At 39.7% G+C, this 13,873-nt stretch overlaps 1 protein-coding gene across 1 annotated transcript in view; it reads right to left on the bottom strand.

Annotated features, from left to right (window-relative positions):
- The window catches only part of LOC124804670, a 221,407-nt gene that overhangs the window by 149,167 nt on the left and 58,367 nt on the right, over nucleotides 1-13,873 (bottom strand). Inside the window, exon 3 of the mRNA XM_047264912.1 lies at nucleotides 5,749-6,035. Coding sequence (XP_047120868.1) covers nucleotides 5,749-6,035 — 287 coding nt within the window. The remainder of the gene's footprint in view (nucleotides 1-5,748; nucleotides 6,036-13,873) is intronic.

The following is a 13,873-nucleotide window of genomic DNA, read 5'->3' as shown; positions in this document are numbered from 1 at the left end:
GATGTAGAACAGACTGATACCTGAATTTTAAAGAACCACACAGCGTGCAAAGGAAGACATGACAGACTGGTGAGGAGCAAATGGAAAGTGGAACAAGGAGGTTTGGGCACCACAGCAGGACAATTTTTTCTCTCTATTGAATTCCTTTTTGTGTGTGTGCGTACGTTAATTTGAAATATATAAGCTGAATATTTACGTGGAGATATTTAAGGAATCATGGTAAATGAGGGAGAGCAACATCTAAGTGCTGAGCAGCATCTAACATCTATTATTCAGTTCCAGAGTCAACAAATAACAGAACTGCTGTCAGCAGTTCCTTGCTTCATACAACTGCAAGCAGCCCAGCAGCACAAGGTGTCAGAAGCTAAAGAAGGAATTCAGCTGCTGCCTCTTCCCTTCTGACAGTTTGATGAGATGAAGGAAACATTGAAACAAAATGTACCACAGCTGCATCAATATTCCGATGACTACAAAATTTTCTTTTCATCTGTGTGAGTGTCCATCTACCACTTCCTAGTGAAATTGTTTCCACTCAGTGAGACACAAACCCAGCCCTGTGAGGTCATAACTGCAAGATTAGATGAAGTGTTTGGGAGTCAAATACATGTTGCTGCTGCACAGTATAAATATTTATGCACCCAACATCACAGTGATCAATCCTATAAAGAATAGATTGCAGAATTGCAGGGCATGACTGAAGACTGTAAATTCATTTGTAACTGTGGCACAACTTATCAGAATGAAATGCTTCACAATATTAATATTCAGAATCTGTCAGATCAGAGATTTACAGGCAAAATTCTAAATCATTGCAACCCTAGCCTCAGTGTAGTGCTTGAAGTTATCGATGCACATGAAGTTCAAGATACAGCCAAGCAAGATTTCTGTCTATCAGTCATCACTTCACTTGATACAAACAACCCAATGCCCCAGCCACAGCCCCGGCCCCAGCACTCGCAAGTCAGCATCGCTTAAAGAAGGCCAGACACACTACACACAGCATTTGGCACACCAGTGCAATGCTAATTACAATGCCCCATCTCCACATAAAGCCAAGTCATGTGTGAAATGCTATGTCACCCATGATCAGAAGAATTGCTTCTTCAGACAAGCTGAATGCTAATTTTGTTATCGCACAGGACATAAAAGACTGGTCTGCCTGCAAGAGACTAGATATATTTTCTGTTTCATGAAGGAATAATGCAAAGCTGGAATGGATGGAAATCAATATTATTTCATGTTCAGATTCTATGCCTCCTCCTGCTCAAAAACCAGACAAGTGAAAGCACAGAAAATGTACACACACACATTTAATGTGAATAACTCACAGGCACACGCTTCAAAAAGGCTCTCCCAATCTAGAACTTCATGAAGCTGCTTTAGTGTGCTTGTGGAAACAGAACAGTTTTTCACAACATGGAATGGAAATTGTATTCAGAGAACAGACTGCAAACTGTCAATTACATTGCAAATTTGTGAACAGTCAGTGCGTTTTCAACTAGGTACCAGAGCTTCTGTAACATTGCTTGACATAGATACATATGAAAAAACTAGCCAACCGTATTTGCATGCATCAAGTCTGCAACTCATTGCCTATAAAAGCGACAGCATTTCAATGTTTGGAGTGTGCCGCTTACCTGCTTATATAAAAAAAACACGACTATGGAAGTCTCTTTCACTGTAGTTAGCTCTTGCAAGAGCCCAAATATTTTAGGCATGGATGCATTTGATTCCTTCGGTTCAGACATACAGGACAATGTGCATGCCATTGACACAAACGTTTCCCAAGCCACAATTCAAACAAGTCTGCAACAAGTAGCAACATTTGTTCGACGGTACTCTAGGATGAGCAAAAAATTTTCACATTCATATTAATTGAAAGCTAATGCACAACCCAAATTTTGCTGTGCATGCCCTGTACCTCATGCATTCCATGACAGCATGGGTACAGAAATTCAGAGTATCTTAAAACCTATTTCAGCAAGTCAGTGAGTATCACCCCTAGTCATCATTCATGAGTCACATGGGACGATTTCAGATGCACAGTAAATTCACAGACAGTCACTGACTCCTACTTGCTCCCACATACACAGGAAATTTTGGATCACCTATCGGGAGGACAGTTCTTCTCAAAAATTGATCTTGCAAAAGCATAGCTTCGATTACCACTGGACAAGGACAAAGAAATTTTTTGCTGCCAATATTCATGCTATCTTGTTTGAATAGCAATGCCTACCTTTTAGAAGTGCTTCCATGCCTGCGTTGTTTCAAAAATTTCTCGAACAAGTAACATCTATGGTGTCTTCCTATCTTGAAGACATAATGGTCTGTGGGCAAACGCCATAACACCACCTTTAAAAATTTGACAATCTTTTTCAAATTTTAACTGAGGCAGGCCTCAAATGTAATTTGCAGAAAGTTCTTTTCTCAACACAATGATTGAATACTTAGGACACATCATCAACACCAATGGCGCTCATCCTTCAATTAAACATTTTCAACCAATTCAGCAATTGCCATCTCCTAAGAATTTAAGTGAACTGCAAACTGTTCTCAGAAAATTGACATACTACATAAAGTTCATTCCTAATGCAATGTAAATTGCCACTGCTTTTCAGAGTTTGAAAAATGCATTGCTTCATCAACCTTGCCTTAGGCACTACGATCCACTCAAATCATTTTTGCTTGCAGTCAATGCCTCATTCCATGGCATTGGGGTGGTTTTATCCCACAAAATTGGCAAAACAGAATGCCCCAACACATTTGCTTCCAAAATGTTGAACAGTGCTCAGATTAAGTATAGTCACCTGGAGAAGGAAGCCCTGGCTCTAATATATTGTGTCACCAAGTTTCATCATTACCTATATGGCAGACAACTTTTCCTGCTAACAGCATAAGCCTTTGACTGCGCTGTTTCATCCATCAAACCAAATTCCTGACCACAGGGCGCAAAAGCTTCAATGATTGTCACTATTATTGTCAAATTACCAGTGCAACATTCTGTATTGCTTGATAGTGCAACACAGTCAACTTTATAACAGGCTGCAATTCCATAACATCAGAGAGAATTTTTACATCTTCTTGCACTGAAAAATATTACTGGGCTGACTTCAGAAGGATTCCGTAGAAATACTGGAACACGTGAGGCAATACTGACCTTACGACTTATCTTAGAAGAAAGATTAAGGAAAGGCAAACCTACGTTTCTAGCATTTGTAGACTTAGAGAAAGCTTTTGACAATGTTGACTGGAATACTCTCTTTCAAATTCTAAAGGTGGCAGAGGTAAAATACAGGGAGCGAAAGGCTATTTACAATTTCTACAGAAACCAGATGGCAGTTATAAGAGTCGAGGGACATGAAAGGGAGGCAGTTGTTGAGAAGGGAGTAAGACAGGGTTGTAGCCTCTCCCCGATGTTATTCAATCTGTATATTGAGCAAGCAGTAAAGGAAACAAAAGAAAAATTCGGAGTAGGTATTAAAATCCATGGAGAAGAAATAAAAACTTTGAGGTTCGCCGATGACATTGTAATTCTGTCAGAGACAGCAAAGGACTTGGAAGAGCAGTTGAATGGAATGGATAGCATCTTGAAAGGAGGATATAAGATGAACATCAACAAAAGCAAAACGAGGATAATGGAATGTAGTCGAATTAAGTCGGGTGATGCTGAGGGAATTAGATTAGTCAATGAGACACTTAAAGTAGTAAAGGAGTTTTGCTATTTGGGGAGCAAAATAACCGATGATGGTCGAAGTAGAGAGGATATAAAATGTAGACTGGCAATGGCAAGGAAAGCGTTTCTGAAGAAGAGAAATTTGTTAACATCGAGTATAGATTTAAGTGTCAGGAAGTCATTTCTGAAAGTATTTGTATGGAGTGTAGCCATGTATGGAAGTGAAACATGGACGATAAATAGTTTGGACAAGAAGAGAATAGAAGCTTTCAAAATGTGTGCTACAGAAGAATGCTGAAGATTAGATGGGTATATCACATAACTAATGAGGAAGTATTGAATAGGATTGGGGAGAAGAGAAGTTTGTGGCACAACTTGACCAGAAGAAGGGATCGGTTGGTAGGACATGTTCTGAGGCATCAAGGGATGACCAATTTAGTATTGGAGGGCAGCATGGAGGGTAAAAATCGTAGAGGGAGACCAAGAGATGAGTACACTAAGCGGATTCAGAAGGATGTAGGTTGCAGTAGGTACTGGGAGATGAAGAAGCTGGCACAGGATAGAGTAGCATGGAGAGCTGCATCAAACCAGACTCAGGACTGAAGACCACAACAACAACAACAATGACTTCAGAAGCATTAGGATTGTTTATTTTCAGACTTATCACAACCCCATATTACATAATGACAAACAATAACTAATGAATAACAAATAAAATTCACGAATGAACCTTTCACTCTCCAGCAGAGTGTGCACTGTTGAGGCCTGATGACAGATTAAACTGTGTGTTGGACTGAGACTCAAAGCTAGAACCTCACCTTTCATAATCAGTGATCTAGTAAGCTATTCAGATCTGATCCACTCTTTGCCTTCACAGCTTCAGTTTCATCAGTATGACTCTCCTACTTTCCAAACTTTTATCAAGAAGTTTCAAAATGGTGCACACTCAGGTGAAGACTGAAGGATAATTTTGCACACAATGCCTACGTGGTGGCCAAGCTACACAATAGACCAGTTGAAGCTGCTGGGTACATAAAATGCAATATGTGTTGCTAACCAATCTTCATAACCAATCAAACTTCATCTCTGTTATACCTTATACCATATATGAAATCTGTCTTCTTATGACTGGGTGTTTCATTAAGCAGAAAAATATTCATCAAATGCCACTATTCATACTCGAGCATAAATGATGAAACATCTTCAACAACCATTTCTTTATGTATGATAAGAAATTCTAATGACATAAGATGTGGTACCACAAATTTAATCACCATATCGCTTCTTTGGATGTATTTGCCAACACTATGCGAGACTTCATCACCTCTTCTTTTTCTGCAATGCCCAAAGAAGAAGTCATTTACTCAGCATGATTGAAACCTGTCTTAATTTCTGCCAGATGTAGACCAGTTTTATCAGCTTTCAGAATATGGGCTCTGTGCATTCCATATACGTCTATTCCATATACATTCCCTTACACTGTGGGCAATTTTTAGTTTTTTCTGTGTAAAGTTGCAGATTATTTCTATTTGATAGTTAGAACAGTTTTAAGAATAAAATTATAGGAATGTATAAAAAAAACCAAAAACTTACTTTCGAGTTGATTTTAATTGACATTTAACATAAACAATGAGGGAAACCTGAAAATCAAGTTCAACATTATAGAAACAAAATAAACTTACTGGTAAATTTTCTGAGTGTTGAATATCTTAAAGCAAGGTTCCATACACAAGCTCTAGGAAAATAGCGAACCCGTGTATTCAAGAGCAAAAAAAAAAAAAAAAAAATGGAGAATAGCAGCCTAAAACATTCCAAACCAACAGAAAAGTATTTGACAGTAAAATTGTGACTTCTGATATGCAAACAGAGAAGAAATTGCATTCGAAGTGATAATTGTGGATCCCATAAAATTGTATGGAAATTGCTGACTGCACATCTGCTTCGCCCGCAGCTGGAGGGTCAATAGTCTCTAGTTCCAACAGGAACTCAGATAAATGAATAAAAGGCCCATGTAACTGATACTGATAACTAGAGTTCCATTAAAGTAATTAAATTGTCACTTGGACAGTACTTACCAAACAACAAAACTCTTGTTCAACCAAACACTTGGTCCATAAGTCAGCTGCTCCCAGCGGTGGCATACCTCTTGAGCTATCAGCAGCTCCTCCACTGACAGGAACTTCATAACATTTAGAAGCAGCTCATCTGGTAAGTCATTAATTGTCACATTGTGCCCATCATCTTTGTTCACAGGAGACTCAACTTTTCTCTTTTCAACACATGTTACTTTACTTTCCAATGATCTGATTGCCAGTAACTTCGCTCTTCGTCCTCTAACCAGACGCGACGATGTCACTTTCACCTGCAATGGGCATTATTTTTCACTTAACCAGATATTACCAGTAATTTTAAAACATTCATGCTGCTATTAAAGTTGAAAATTTCTTATAGGTTAAAAGCAAGTACCAGACAGGACCCAAACCTAGATAACTACCTTTGGTGAGTAGGGCTCACTTAACTCTGTTGTCTGGGTTAGTAACAAAGGTCACTTATAAGTTTTAACCTGTTACGAGTTCAACATCTACAGGAAGTTAATAAATCAGTCAAGAAAGCTGGAAATAGCAGATAAGCAATTTTTACCCTCTCACTTAAGACTGTGAATTGACATCACTTAGTGCCAGTAAGACGTAGAATTATGGGCAAAGTTTAAGCAGATTGTAAATTGTGGTCTGGAGAGTTGTAACCCTAGTAAGTGGATTAAGGATGGGAAAGACCCAATATAGTTTAATAATGAAATTCATAAAATGCTGTTGCACTCTTGGTTCCAAAGAGAACACACATACAATGACAAGCGAAGGTTAATAGAGTTTCATGTGTCTGTGAAAAGGTCCATGTGCAAAGCATACATCAACCACCACCATCATACTTTAGTAAAAGATCCGGTAGAGCACCTGAGAAAACTCTGTTCCCATGTAAAATCGCTAAGTGGACCTAAGGCTTCCTATCCAGCCCTTGTTGTAAGTATGATGTGGCAAAACGAAAGCCAAAGTTTTAAATTTCACATTGAAGAAATCATTAATGCATGAGAATCATACACACATACCATCATTTGACCACTGGATAGACTCCTGTATTCATGACATAGTAATAAGCATCCCTAGTGTAGAGAAACAACTGAAAGGTTTGAAAGCAAATAAGTCACTAGGTCAGAATGGAATCCCAATTTGATTTTACAAAGAGTACTCTGTGGCTTTGGCCCCTTATCTACCCTGCATTTATTGCAAGTCTTTCACCTAGCACAAAGTTGCAAGTGACAGTGAAAAAGCAAAAGTGACTCCTGTATATACAAAGGCAAAAGAAAGGAACCATAAAATTGCAGATCAGTATCCCTAACTTCGGATTGCTGCAGAATCCGTGAACATATTCTCAGTTCAAATGTGATAAATCTTCTTGAAACCAAGAAGCTTATGTTGACAAATCAGCATCGTTTTAGAAAGGATTGCTCATGCAAAACTCAGCTTGCGCTTTTCAAGCATACTGAGGAAGCAGAGGCTGTTGCACTCTCGATTCTAAAGAAAACACACAAATGACGACACACAAAGATTAGTAGAGATTTGTGCATCTGTGAAAAGATCTATGCACAAAGCATACAACAACTACCACTGTCACAACTTAGCAAAAGACCTGGCAGAGAACTTGTTGTCAGGTACAATGTGGCAGCTGAAGATAGCAAAACAAAAGCTGAAATTTAAATTTCATGTTCAATAAATCATTCATGCAGGAGAATCATACAAATGTACTGTCATTTGACCATCGGACAGATTCCTGTATGGATGACATAGTAATAAGCATCCCTAGTGTAGAGAAACAACTGAAAGATTTGAAAGCAAATAAGTTACTAAGTCCAATTTGGAAAGAATATTCTACGGCTTTGGCCCCTTACCTAGCTTGCATTTATTGCGAATCTTTCACCCAGGGCAAACTCCCAAGTGACTGGAAAAAGGCACAGTTGACTCCTGTATATAAAAAGGTAAAAGAATGAACCATAAAATTACAGACCAATATCCCTAACTTCAATTTGCTGCAGAATCTGTGAACATATTCTCAGTTCAGATTTAATAAATCTTCTTGAGACTGAGAAACTTATGTCCACTGATCAGCATGGTTTTAGAAAGCATTATTCGTGCAAAACTCAGCTTGCCCTTTTCTCACATGATATACTGCAAACTATGGACAGAGGGCCACAGGCAGAGTGCATATTTCTAGATTTCTGGAAAGCGTTTCACATGGTGACCCATCACAAGCTGTTAATGAAGGTACAAGCATATGGAATAGGTTCACAGATATGTGAGTGGCTCGAAGACTTTTTAAGTTATACAACCCAGTATGTGGTCCTCAATGGTGAGTATTCATCAGAGACAAGGGTACCGTCAACAGCACCCCAGGGAAATGTGATAGGACCGCTATTTTTCTCTACATACAAAAACCATTTATGGGGAAATGGGATGAGAAATTCCGCCTTATGCAAGACACCTTTTTTTCTGTTTTGTTTCACCCATACATCTTTCAGCACTTTTGTACTCTCTTCTGTGGGTTTAATTTTTATTTTTAACTGTAAAATTGTTGTCACATGTTAATATTTGTGTTGAAACTTCCCGGCAGATTAAAACTGTATGCCAGACCGAGACTCGAACTCGGTACCTTTGCCTTTCACGGGCAAGTGCTCTACCAGCTGAGCCACCCAAGCATGACTCACAACCCGTCCTCACAATTTTACTTCCACCAGTACCTCGTCTCCTGTCTTCCAAACTTCACAGAAGTTCTCCTGTGAAACTTGCAGAACTAGCACTACTGGAAGAAAGGATATTGCGGAGACATGGCTTACCGCAGCCTGGGGGATGTTTCCAGAATGAAATGAGTGAAAAATAAATTACGTTTTGCTGTTTGAAGATGACAATTTGTATATTGTGTAGCAGAATAACTACCAAAATAAATGGACAATAGCATCATGTAAGGTATGTTAATTAATGCATACATTCACCTTTTGCCAATTAAGCTATAAATGAAACTTTGACATAATGTTATAAACAACACAAATGTTAATATGTAACAACAATTTTACAGTTAAAAATAAAAATTAAACCCACTGAAGATAGTACGAAAGTGCTGAAACATGTATGGGTGAAACAAAACAGAAAAAAAGGAGTCTTGCTCAAGGCAGAATTTCTCATCCCATTTTTGTAGCAAGCACGGACTTAACAAGAAGAACTGCACCACAAGATGATTACAGAAAGCATTTAAACAATGGAAATTCCAGGATGGAATGTAACAAAATTGTGAAAATGAAAATTGCTACTCACCATATGGCGAAGATCCTAAGTCGCAGATAGACACAACAAAAAGACTGTCACAATATAAGCTTTTGGCCAACAAAGCCTTTGTCAAAAACAGACACACAGACAGACACACACAGACAGACACACACACACACACGCACGCACGCACGCACGCACGCACACACACAAATGCAACTCACACCTTTTAAGTTTGTGTGTGTGTGTGTGTGTGTGTGTGTGTGTGTGTGTGTGTGTGTGTCTGTTTTCAACAAAGGCCTTGTTGGCCAAAAGCTTACACTGTGACAGTCTTTTTGTTGTGCCTATCTGTGACTCAGCATCACCACTATATGGGAGTAGCAACTTTCCTTTTAATAATGCTGTTACATAAACGATTTGGCAGACAGAACGGGCAGAGATCTGTAGTTGTTTGCTGACAATGCCGTGGTGTACGGTAAGGTGTCAAAGGTCAGTGATTGTAGAAGGATACAAGATGACTTAGACAAAATTTGTAGTTGGTGTGATGAATGGCAGCTAGCTCTAAATATAGAAAAACGCAAGTTATTGTGGAAGAGTAGGAAAAACAAACATGTACTTATTGGATATAGTATTCGTAGTGTTCTGCTTGACACTGTCACAATGTTTAAACATCTGGGCACAACATTGCAAAGGGATATGAAATGGCATGAGCATGTGAGGACAGTGGCACGGAAGGCGAATGGTTGACTTCCATTTATTGGAAGAATTTTAGGAAAAGTGTGGTTCATCTGTAAAAGACCACTGCATGTAGGATGCTCTTGTGACATATTCTTGAGCACTGATCAAATGTTTGAGATCCGTACCAGGTCAGATTAAAGAAAGACAACGAAGCAACTGAGAGGTGGGCTGCTAGATTTGTTACCGATAGGTTCAAACAACATGTAAATGTTACAGAGATGTTTTGGGAACTCACAGGGGAACCCTGTAGGAAAGGTGATGTTCTATTCAAGGAACACAACTGAGAAAATTTAGAGGACCAGCATTTGAAGCTAACTGCTGAGCGATTCTACTGATGTCAACATACATTGTGTGCAAGGACCACAAAGATAAGATACAAGAAATTATAGCACATAAGGAGGCACATAGGCAGTTGCTTTTCCCTCACTATTTGCAAGTGGAACAGGAAAGCAAATTACTAGTTGTGGTACAGTGTACTCTCTGCCACATGCCATGCAGTGGCTTGTGGAGTATCTATATAGATGTAGATGTAGATGAAATAATGCAGAAGCCACACTGTACACTACATCTACATACATACTCTGTATGCCACTGTGCGGTGTGTGGCGGAGAGTCCACACGCTTTTAATAGTCATTTCCTTGCCTGTTTCACTTGCAAACAGAGTGAGGGGAAAAAGGACTGTCCACAAGCCTCCGTAAGAGCCCTAATTTCTTGTATCTTATCTTCGTGGTCCTTATACAAAATGTGTGTTGACAACAGTAGAATGATTCTGCAGTCAGCATCAAATGCCAGTTCTCTAAATTTCCAAAGTAATACCTTGCCAAAAGAGTAAATTTCCACAGTAATGCCTTTCAAAAAGAGAATTGTCTTCCCTTCAAGGATTCCCACTTGACTTCACAAAGCATATCTATAAAACATGCACACTGATCAAACCAACTGGTAACAAATCTAGCAGTATGCTTCTGAATTGCTTCTTCAGTGTCTTTCTTAAATCCAACCTGTTGGGGATAAACACTTGAAAAGTACTGAAGAAAGTTTCACACTAGCTAGCATTCTATATACTGTCTCCTTTATGGATGAGCTATGCCTCCCCAAAACTTTCCAAATAAAATGAAGTTGAGCATTCACCTTCCTTACTTCCAACCTGATGTGCTCATTCCATTTCACATTGCTTCGCAACATTATGCCTACATATTTAATCAGTGTGACTGTGTCGAGCAGTATCCTGCTAATGTTGTATTCAAACATTATAGGATTATTTTTCCTAGTCATCTGTATTAACTCACACTCTTCTACGTTTAGAGCAAGTTGTCATTCATTGCAGCAGCTTGAAATTCTGTCTAAGACATCTTGTATACTCCTACAGTCACTCAACAAGGACACCTTCCCATACACCACACTATCACAGCAAACAGCTGTAAATTGCTACTCACTCTGGAAAAGGTCATACCACTACTTATCCTTCACTTGTGTGTTCAGCTAGCAACAAGTGTTGGAAGAATGACTACCTTTAAGCCTCTGAATAAAACCTGATCTTTCTTACCTTGTTCTTATCATCCTTCCACAACATATACAAAGACATACATTCTTTCTTGTATATGTCAAACAGTTGTGCTCCACAGAACTTAATAATTGGTTTGTCAAGAGCCATCCCAAGGTGGGTACACCAGTTACCATCTGATCACTGAAGTAAAGCACCACCGGGAGTGGCCAGTATTTGGATGGGAGACCATCCAGTTATGCTGCATGCTGTTGACAATTTTTCATTTGCCTTTACAGTATGGTGGTGTAAAGTCCCTGATCACTAGTCTTTGCGCCAATGTACTGCAAACCTCTCCACAGTGTTTCATAAAGCGAGGGCATGCGACACTGTTGATTGTCATCCATCTGTCAGATGCAGACATTAAGATGGGCAGCCTCTGGGTGCTCTTCGAGAGAAGCAGGCTATTGCCAGCACTGGGTTTCCCTTCTCTCATCATCTCCAACATAAACATGATGCTACATTCTACACACACGCATTACAGTCACCTACAATTACCCACATAGTTCTCATACTTCATGAAGGAAAGGTGCCTGGAGATGCAAAGGATAGGAAAATCCTTTCCAGTTAGGTGGCTGAATCTGCCCTTCAGTGCCTCCCAGCCATTTATGCAATAAGATTTTACTTATTAATTGGTTAAATCTGAACAAATTCTACTGAAATAACGTAAAACAAGAGAGCTTATAGGCTATGCATAAACAAATTGTTTGTGTCTCTGGCTCCATGCCGGGGATTCACAAATTTCTAAATCACATGCTATCTTTAACTAAATAAAAATGGGTATATTAGTCTTTATAAATAATGGAAGGAGTTATGGCAGCAACTCACCACATAGTTGAGGTGTTGAGCTGTCAACAGACACATGAACAAGACTGAATGCTGCTGAGCTTTTGGATGAATTTTCTACATAGCTATCAGAAAACACACACACACACACACACACACACACATCACAGGAACCACAATTTGATTCGAGAGATGGACTGAGTTGGTGAAGCTGATAAGTGGAAAAAGAAGTAGGGAGCAGGAAGGGAGTATTGGAGGGAAGCGTAGCTGACAGCTGGGAGGGAGAGGCAGCATGAGTATAAGATAGAAATATGGTATCAGCAAGCAGACTGTGGTGTAGCCAGGGGGAGTTAATGAAGCACACAATGACATGGACTGAGCAGGGAAGACAGAACAGAGACAGAGGAAGATTGTGGAAAGGAGGTTGTGGTATCACATATTGATACCAACCCAAGGGTGTCACAACAACAGAATTGCAAGTTTCCATCTGACACTGATAGGGGTCGCGTGGGATCTGGCAGACAGTGATGCATGCCTGCAGAGCCATGCCTTCAACCACTCTGGAGTACGAGTGTCCTCCATCGCATGTCCGGCGGCAGCCACTCACCTCACCAGCACTTGGAACCTCATTGTTATGAGATCACCATTTGGGCTCAGTACAGCGAGCCACATCCAGATGTTATTTTATGAACTGGACCCAAACTCTTGCAGCATTATTTGTAATGAGTCTTTGTACATTTGGAGAAATACAAGTTAAGTAAACCTTCTGTTCACTGTGACAACTTGTTCACTAATTATTTCTGCTCCTGTCCAGCTTTCCTATGATGACAGACACCTCACCACTCTGTAGCCCACCTCTTCTGACCATTGCATATGGAGTCGTACACAACAATTCTAGCGATGAGTCATCGAGCCTGCGTGTGGCACTCTTCGAGTTTCTTTCTTCCCGTTCTCTCATCTTTTTGTTTAGTTTCTGCTGTTAGTGGCTTTCTCTATTTCTTGTCTTTAGGATACCCTGTGTTTGCCTTGCCCCCTTTTGGTTTCTCTGTACAATTTTTGCTTTTCGCTGTTTGTATTTGTGCATTGCTTAATTGTTTTGTTATTTTCTGCATTGCTTAGTTACAATGCTGCCAAGCCACAATCACCTGCTATGCCACTTGCACTTGATCTAACTCAATTTACTCAGTTTCAGAGTAAACAAATGGCACAAGTGCTTGATCCAGTGGCAACAACAACACCTGCATATCTGCCGCTGTTTTATGAGTTTGACAAGATGAAGGAATACTGGACAGAGTACCTTGCACAGTTCAACGTGCACATTGCAACACATCACATACAGTGTACTGTCAAACATGCTTATTTCTTAGTCACAGTGGGAGTGACAGTTTATCAGCTATGCAACAAACGTTTTCCTAGATTCCACCCTGAACTAGTTCCATACAATGACCTGTTGCAGATGCTTACACAGTGTTATGAGGACGTGGTTCAAGTGGCAGCTGCCTGTTACAGATTTTTTAGGTAGCATAAGCAATAAGGACAGACATACCATCAGTGGGTGACTGAACTACAAGGCCTTACTAGACAGTGTAGATTCAAATGTGACTGTGGCAATTACTACAAAGAAGCAATGATTTGTGATGCCATTATGCACAATGTAGTTGACTCTTGAATTCAGGAATAGATTCTTAAACATCCAAACCCTTCCTTGCAACAGGTTTTGCAGATTTGAGACTATCAGGATTCCTGTGAAAGTGCAGCAGAGAGTTTTGAGGTAGAACCTGTTTGTTCTGTAGATAGACACAGGAAGCAGGCATCACAGCTCG

This window comes from Schistocerca piceifrons, chromosome 7 (assembly GCF_021461385.2).
Source record: "Schistocerca piceifrons isolate TAMUIC-IGC-003096 chromosome 7, iqSchPice1.1, whole genome shotgun sequence".
NCBI lineage: Eukaryota > Metazoa > Arthropoda > Insecta > Orthoptera > Acrididae > Schistocerca > Schistocerca piceifrons.
The sequence above is the reverse complement of the archived record's forward strand: the minus strand, read 5'-3'. Positions and strand labels throughout refer to the sequence as shown.